This window comes from Neomonachus schauinslandi, chromosome 11 (genome assembly GCF_002201575.2).
Source record: "Neomonachus schauinslandi chromosome 11, ASM220157v2, whole genome shotgun sequence".
NCBI classification, from domain to species: Eukaryota; Metazoa; Chordata; class Mammalia; order Carnivora; family Phocidae; genus Neomonachus; species Neomonachus schauinslandi.
In genome coordinates this window covers 13,145,090-13,154,375 of record NC_058413.1, presented here as the reverse complement: position 1 = coordinate 13,154,375, position 9,286 = coordinate 13,145,090, and the positions used below count along the sequence as shown (strand labels likewise).

At 40.4% G+C, this 9,286-nt stretch overlaps 1 protein-coding gene across 1 annotated transcript in view; it reads left to right on the top strand.

Moving 5' to 3' along the window:
• The window catches only part of LOC110576133 (fatty acid desaturase 2-like protein FADS2B), a 41,737-nt gene continuing 32,451 nt past the window's right edge, over positions 1–9,286 (top strand). Inside the window, exon 1 of the mRNA XM_021685215.1 lies at positions 1–321. Coding sequence (XP_021540890.1) covers positions 1–321 — 321 coding nt within the window. The remainder of the gene's footprint in view (positions 322–9,286) is intronic.

Below are 9,286 nucleotides of genomic sequence, written 5' to 3'. Positions count from 1 at the left end.
ATGAATCTTGAAGTCAAGCATACAGGTAATGGGATCCTTACAGGAAAGGGTCAGCAGTATCTAGGTGAGAAGCATCAAGCAAATGGGAAAGCAGTAACAAATGGGAGAAGTGAGGACTCTGTAAAGCAGGAGGCAAATGGGAAAGGTAACATACCCAGAAAAATCCTCAACATGTATAGCTGGCAGGAGATCCAGAGACACAATCAGGAGGCCAATCAGTGGCTGGTGATCGATCTCAAGGTCTACGATGTTACTGGCTGGGCCAAGAGGCATCCAGGTGGGCACCAGGTCCTCAACCACTATGCTGGTGAAGATGCCATGGTAAGGAACTCAGAGCTCTGCCCTCTCTCTTCCAGCTGCTGGGTGGCTGGGATTTGGCTCTCTTCCCAAAAGTATTTTGAATACGTGCTCAAACTCCACAATTGCTCATCTCTTCCCAAACCAATTTCTCAGGATTCCTATCCAACAAGAACCTGAAAGCAAATTAAGCCTCAAGGTCTAACTCCAACTTTGGGATGAGCTCAGATGTTGACAATGGATACTATTTGTGTATTTTGGATTTTATTTTGGTTCTTGGTGTTTTGTTGTGTTTTGAATTAAAGTCACTGTCTGTTTTGCCTTGTAGTTTGAGAATACTTGACACAGTGTTAACATGAGTTTCAGGTGTGCAACATAGTGGTTCAGCAACTCTATATATTATGCTATGCTCACAAGTGTGGCTATCATCTGTCACTGTCTTTTAAGAAGAAGGTAACAAATGGGCAAGTAAAATCTGAGAAAAAAAATGTCTGTGCTCAAGGAGAAATTTCTCAGACTCTTATAAACGGGGTGTGTAAAAGATAGACAGCTATTCATCTGATAGCTATCAAAATGCTAATAACAATAATGCAAACCTACAATTATGGATGGTGCTTTTCTAACCCAAGTCACAGAATCAGCTCAGACAATGTGTTGGCAAAGATGTGGTCCTTCAACCACCTTAGAAATAACTGATAAACTCACTCAGCTTGAGACAGCTGGGCTAATAAATCTGTAATTTGCTGATGATGTTTATCTCCCAGAAATTAGGAAAAGGCCATGATTCTGCATCCAATTCTGGCCAACAAGGAGGAATTGAGTAATAAAGTAGAAACCATCAGAACTTTAGGGGAAAATACCCATGCCACCTAAAGATTCATATCTTAAGAATGAAAATCCTGAGCATGATCAGCCATGTACCTTAGACTTCAGGTGAATAAATCGAAAAATATTCAGAGAAAAGATTCTTCCAAAGGAAGATGGCTCAAGAAGAATGGGAGGCTCAGAAAGAACTCCGACAAATGTAATATTCCATAGCTACTCAGAATTCAGGGAACCTGAATTCTGAACTTTGGAACTAGTTGTGTGAACATGGGAAAGTTATTGAAATTCTCCCAGCCTCTACTTCATGATTTGCAAAATGGGAATGACCTTACCCATCTGACGGGTTTATGGTAAATGGGCCTAGTACTTGTAAAATGTTCAGCACAATGCCAGACACTTAATAAAGTTTCATTAAATTGTACATATTCTTATTTATCTCACTGGCATCCCTAGCCTCAGAGGTGTAATTATTATTTCATGTTTACCACCAGCTTAGAAATTTTGATTTCTTTTTCTGACTGGGAAGAGAGGGGGCCTGTGGTAGAGAAGCTTCATACTCTCTAGTGAAGGAGAGCAGAACATACAGGACCTGCAATCAGATGCTTACTCTACAACTTTAGAGGTGTTTGCAGGTTGTGCCCTGAAAGGCAACTGTGGACCAAAGAAAGTATAGTCTCTGTGTGCTGGCCCTGGACCCAAAGGTGCCCAGAGGGGAACACCTTTCTTTTATTTACATGGAAACTCTTCTCCAAGCTTCCATCCTCCTCATAAAAGGTGAATAATGATAGTCTTTCCTGTAGGATGATTAATTCATTCACTCATGTAGTCAGCCATTCTAAAACCCTTGTTAAGAGTCCAACCTAATGATTATGAGTACAGGTTTGGGAATGAAACAGGCCTGGCTTGTATCTGAGCTCTACCACTTACAAAGAATGTCTTGAGGGGAGGCTGCTGAAGCTTTTGGAGCCTCAGCTCCTTTATCTGGAAAGTGGGGATAATAATACCTTCATCTTAGCCTTATGAAAGTCAATAATGCCTATGGTGCTTGGCATAGATTAAATACAGAAAAAATGGCAGTGTTTGTGCTTTATTGTTACTTAATTCTACTGAGATGTGTTGTAATCTTCTCCAAAGATAAGACAAGACAAATAAGTCCATAAAACAAAATGGGTACATCAGCTCCTGTTATTGAACATATGCATTATCTTACTGTTTTCCAGCTATATGATTTAAAACTAATGACACGATGGGGCACCTGGATAGTACAGTCGGTTGAGCATCCGACTCGGTTTTGGCTCATGTTGTGATCTTAGGATCATGGGATCCAGTCCCATGTTGGGCTCCACGCTCAGTGAGGAGTCTGCTTAGGACTCTCTCTTCCTCTCCCTCTGCCCTTCCCCACCCCCAAAAATGGATAAAAAAATCTTTAAAAAAAAAAAAGAAACTAATGACACGGTGCTAATAATTACAGTCTAGGCCTAGTCTTCTTACCTGAAAACAGCTTACGGGAAAAGTCCAAGTAGGATTGACTATATAATTAACAATATATCTATATGATGGGCTATTTTGCAATTATTGAAATGAGGCTAACAAAGCATTGAGGGCAGGACATGAAACACTACTTGGCCACAAGTTTTATGTAAAGCAACAGTAGGAAAGGAACAAATGCAATCTTGTGATGCATGCACATGAGCAGCATGTCCAGAACAAAGAAAGCAAATTAATTATCCTCCTTATCTCTGGACAGTCACACTCTAAGAAGGACGCTGAGAAACTCAAGTTCTTTCTTGTGTGGGTCAAAGGTCAATTTGACAGGGAAGGGATGACAAAAACTTAGAGGAAATATAGAAAAGTCCATTTCAGCTATTTAGAGGACTACCATGTGAAAGACAGAAGCATTGTGTGCCACTCCAGAAGGGTGGTATGGAGCCAAGGGAGGTGAGAGTAGGGCAGGAGAAGGAGAGGATGTGCATAGAGGTGGAGTGAAAATGGGATTCATGCCAGGATTAAACACCCAGCCAGAATGGGCATCCCAGCTTAGCCACTTCCTTGGCTTAGCATAATATTGGCACATACTATGTGCTCAGTTAGCATCAGTGACTATCATGGCATGAAGAGGAGAGGATGGAGAGGAAAGGTAGAGAAGAGAGAGGGTCTTAGAGAGCTGAGCCATGTCTTCCTCTTCTTCCATGACACATAGTGACACTGCCCTAGCACAGCATCCCTCCCCACCCTCAACCACCACAAAACCATTTCTAAGCTATTGACAAAAAGAAAGTAATAATCAGTAACCATAGTTGCATCTTCTCTGGGTTGTCAGTATTTCTTAAATAATCTGGTTCTCACTGAAACAATGGTTCCTGTAGAAAAATAGATGGAGAAGTAGAAAGAGAGGGGTGCTGAGGTGCTCACAGGTAAAGACAGGCTGTGAGGAGATGCTTTCTTTCTGAAAGGCCAGCCTGGCAGCTAAGTAAAGGCTGAACTGAAGAAGAGTCAGCCAAAATGAAGGAGGGAGCCCAGGGAACATGTTGAAGGCCTGAACAAGGCCTTGACTATAGGAATGGAAAAGAGGGGGTGGGTGCTAAGGATACACAGGAGACATAATCTACAATATGTGGTGAGTGACTAGTTGAATAATCAGGGAGAAGCAGCCTGGGTGACTTGTGCATATACAGTATAGGGAAGTAGGTGGTTATATCCATTACAGGATAGGGAAGCCAGGAGAATGGCATTTTCCATAGAAATAGAATAAACAATCTAAAATTTCTGTGGAACCACAAAAGAACCCAAATAGCCAAAGCAATCTTGAGAAAGAACAAAGCTAGAGACGTCACACTCCATGATGTCAATACATACCACAAAACTATAGTAATAAAAACTGTATAGTATTGGCATAAAAAACAGACACATAGATCAATGAAACAAAATAGAGAACCCAGACATAAACTCATACATATATGGACAATTAATTTTTGACAAAGGATCCAAGAATACAGGAAAGGATAGTCTCTTCAATAAAATGGTGTTGGAATAACTGGACAGCTACATGCAAATGAATGAAACTGAACCACTATCTTGCACCATACACAAAAATTAAAAATGGATTAGAGACTTGAACATAAGACCTGAATCATCAGGGAAATGCAAATCAAAACCACAGTGAGGGATCACCTCACACCTGTTAGGATAGTTATTATCAAAAGACAAGAAATAACAAGTGTTGGTGAAGATGTGAAGAGGGAACACTTGTACTCTATTGATGGGAATGTAATTTGTGCAGCTACTATGGAAACAGTATGGAAGCTCCTTAAAAAATTAAAAATAGAACTACCACATGATCCAGCATTCCATTTGTGGGTATTTATCTGAAGAAAACAAAAACACTAACTCAAAAAGATATTTGCCCCCCTAAGCTCATAACAGTATTACATACAATAGCCAAGACAGAGGAACAACTTAAGTCTCCACCAACAGATGAATGTATAAAGAAAATGTGATGTGTATATATGTAAATATATATATAATGTGATATATATATAAAATGTGATATATATATGTTATAATATATATATTAGTCAGCCATTAAAAAAGAATGAAATCTTGCCATTTGCAACAACATGGATGGACCCAGAAGGCATTATACTAAGTGAAATACATCAGACAGAGAAAGACAAATACCATATGATCTCACTTATATGTGGAATCTAAAAAAGAAAACAAAAAATCAAGCTCATAGATACAGAAAGCATATTGGTGGTTACCAGAGGCGGGAAGTATGGGGTGGGAGAAAAGGGTGAAGGGGTTCCAAAGTACAAACTTCCAGTTACAATAAATAAATCATGGGGATGTAATGTAGAGCATGGTGACTATAGTTAATAATACTGTATTGTATATTTGAAAATTGCTGATATTAAATCTTAAAAGTTATCATCACAAGAAAAAAATTGGGGGAACTGTGTAAGGTGACAGATGTTAACTAGACTTATTGTGGTGATCATTTTGCAATGCATACAAATATCAAATCATTCTTTTTACACCTATAACTAATATAATGTTATATATCAAGTATACTTCAATTAAAAAAGAAAAACACAAAGACTGTTAAAGAAGGAACAAATACACAGTTTCATTACAATATAATTTGAAAAGCTATAGGAGCTATGGGAGCCCAGAGGAGATCATAAATAACTTTCCTGAGTGAGTTAGGAGAGGCAATATAATCTGAATCTGGAAGGGTAAGGAGGAGTTTTTATAGAGAGAAAATGGAGGAAGGCAGTCAAGGCACAGGAACCAATGTGCAAAGCTTCAGAACATGAGGTATGGAGTGTTTACTGAATGGGGAGAGGTCTGATGGACAAGATGGTTCATGAAGTGTAATGGTGAATGGTGAGCCTGGAGAGGTAATTTGGAGCCAGAGGCAAAGTGATTCAGGGGATTAAAACCTAATGTGGAGGAGAAGTAGGAGACCTGGATTTCGTCTGGTCTCAGGAATTCAGCTGGATAGGGATCAAACCATTCTGAACACCTACAAACCCAAAAGGAGATCGAAGAAAGGAATAGCAACAACTCTCTGAACAGAAAAGCGACCACTTTCTGGAAGGTAGGACGTGCGGAGAAGTGAATCCGAGGCGATATTCGGGAGGATAGACAGCGGGGGAGGGGCCTCCAGCAGCCGCTTCTGGCAAGTGATAGACCCACAGAGCACAAAATCGGAACTTTTAGAAGTCTGCTCCGCTGAGGGACGTCACTCCGGTGGCTAAGCGGGGGGTGGAACCCTCCGGGACAGTGTGGTCTCAGGACCCTCGGGGTCACAGAAAGACCGGGGGTGCCTGAGTGCGGCAGAGCTCCCAGGTATCAGAGCGGGGAAGCCAGCTGCAGAGACGGAGCCGAGGCACGGGCCTTCAGCTCGGGGTTGCCATAAACCATGATCCGGGGCACAGTCGGGCCACTGCTCCTCCAGCAGGGACCCAACAAGCGGCAGATCTGGGGAGACTCACCTTCCTCCCCTGGGGAGGAGTGGCATGGGAGTGCACCACAGGGATCTGCTGGGTTTGGAGACTCCACCCGGGGTCGGGTGCCAGAGATAGAAACGCGCGGTCACAGGCCGGGTGAGCACGGAGTGCGGCTGGAGACCAGGGAGACGGGAGTGACTGACGGCTTTTCTCTGGGGGCTCACTGAGAAGCGGGACCCTGAGTTCTCGGCTCCTCTGGGGCGGAGATTGGGAGGCTGCCATTTTCACTCTCGTCCTCCAAAGCTGTACAGAAAGCTTGCAGGGAACAAAAGCTCCCGAGAGAAAACCCGAGCAGATTACTTAGACCAGACCGGGCAAGGGCGGGGCAATTCCGCCTCCAGCAAAGACATCTGGGAACCACGGCAACAGGCCCATCCCCCAGAAGATTGGTGAGAACAGCCAGCCAAGACCAAGTTTACTGATCAATGAGAATGGCAGAACTCCAGAGGTAGGGGAATACTGCACATAGAATCCATGGCTTTTTTACCATGATTCTTTAGTCTTTCAAAGTTAATTTTTTTAACTGTCTTTTTTTGGGGGGAATTTTTCTTTTTCCCTTTTTCAACCAACATCTTATCAATCCCTTTTTTAAAAAACATTTTATTTTTCATTTTTAGAGTCATATTCTATCCCTTCATAGTAGTTACCCTTATTTCTAGCATATATATATAAGTTGTTCTCTCTTTAAAATTTTGAGATACAGTTTCTTCTAACAGATCAAAATATACCCTAAATCTCTAGTGTATGGTTTCATTCTAGTCTCCTGCCTGAACACATTCTCTCCCCTTTTTTTCCTTTTTTTTTAAATCCTCTTTTTCTTTTTTCAAACAACTTTTTATCAATTCCTTTTATAAAATTTTTTATAATTTTCATCTTTACAGTCATATTCCATCCCTTCATCAACCAACCCTTATTTTTGTACATATATAAAGTTTTCTTTCTTTAAAAGTTTGGGAGGCACTTTCTTCTAACAGACCAAAATACACCCAAAATCTAGTGTGTGGCACTGATCAATGCACCAGCCTGATCATATTTGATCATATTCTGGTTTTTTTTGTTTTGTTCTGTTTTTGTTTGTTTTTATCTTTTTTTCTTTTTTTTTTTCTTTTTCTTTCTTTCCCTTTCTTTTCCCCCAGCTTCAGGTCTTTTCTGATTTGTTTAGAGTATATTTTCTGTGGATGTTGTTACCCTGTTAGAATTTTGTTCTCTCATTCATCTATTCTCCTCTGGATAAAATGACAAGATGGAAAAAAATCACCTCAACAAAAAGAACAAGAGGTAGTACCGACTGCCAGGGACCTACTCAATACGGACATTAGTACGATATTGGATCTAGAGTTCAGAATCATGACTTTAAAGATACTATCTGGTCTTGAAAAAAGATGGAAGTTATTAGAGAAACCCTTTCTGGAGAAATAAAAGAACTAAAATCTAACCAAGTTGAAATCAAAAAGGGTTTTAATGAGGTGCAATAAAAAATGGGGGTGCTAACTGCTAGGATAAATGAGGCAGAAGAGAGAATCAGTGATATAGAAGACCAAATGATGGAAAATAAAGAAGCTGAGAAAAAGAGAGATAAACAACTACTGGATCACGAGGGCAGAATTTGAGAGATAAGTGATACCATAGGACGAAACAACATTAGAATAATTGGGATCCCAGAAGAAGAAGAAAGAGAGAGAGGGGCAGAGTATATTGGAGCAAATTATAGCAGAGAACTTCCCTAATTTGGGGAAGGAAACAGGCATCAAAATCCAGGAGGCACAGAGAACCCCTCTCAAAATCAATAAAAATAGGTCAACACCCCGACATCTAAAAGTAAAACTTACAAGTCTCAGAGACAAAGAGAAAATCCAGAAAGCAGCTCGGGAGAAGAGATCTGTAACCTACCATGGTAGAAACATTAGATTGGCAACAGACCTATCCACAGAGACTTGGCAGGCCAGAAAGGACTGCCATGATATATTCAGAGAACTAAATGAGAAAAATATGCAGCCAAGAATACTACATCCACCGAGGCTGTCAATGAAAATAAGAGAGATAAAAAGCTTCCAGGACAAACAAAAACTAAAGGAATTTGCAAACACAAAAGCAGCCCTACAAAAAATATTGAAAGGGGCCCTCTAAGCAAAGAGAGAACCTAAAAGCAACATAGACCAGAAAGGAACACAGACAATACACAGTAACAGTCACCTTACAGGCAATACAATGGCACTAAATCCATATCTTTCAATAGTTACCCTGAATGTAAATGGGCTAAATGCCCCAATCAAAAGACACAGGCTATCAGATTGGATAAAAAACAAGACCCATCGATATGCTGTCTGCAAGAGACTCATTTTAGACCCAAAGACACCCCCAGATTGAAAGTGAGGGGGTGAAAAACCATTTACCATGCTAATGGACACCAAAAGAAAGCTGGGGTGGCAATCCTTATATCAGACAACTTAGATTTTAAACCAAAGACTGTAATAAGAGATGAGGAAGGACACTATATCCTACTGAAAGGGTCTATCCAACAAGAAGATCTAACAATTGTAAATATCTATTCCCCTAACATGAGAGCAGCCAATTATATAAGGCAATTAATAACAAAAGCAAAGAAACACATTGACAACAATACAATAATAGTGCAGGACTTTAACACCCCCCTCACTAAAATGGACAGATCATCTAAGCAAAAGATCAACAAGGAAATAAAGACTTTAAATGACACACTGGACCAAATGGACTTCACAGATATATTCAGAACATTCCATCCCAAAGCAACGGAATACACATTCTTCTCTAGTGCCCATGGAACATTCTCCAGAATAGATCACATCCTAGGTCACAAATCAGGTCTCAACTGGTACCAAAACATTGGGATCATTCCCTGCCTATTTTCAGACCACCGTGCTTTGAAACTAGAACTCAATCACAAGAGGAAAGTCAGAAAGAACTCAAATACATGGAGACTAAAGAGCATCTTACTAAAGAATGAATGGGTCAACCAGGAAATTAAAGAAGAATTAAAAAAATTCATGGAAACCAATGAAAATGAAAACACAACTGTTCAAAATCTTTGGGATTCAGCAAAGGCAGTCCTAAGAGGAAAGTATATAGCAATACAAGCCTTTCTCAAGAAACAAGGTCTCAAATACACAACCTAA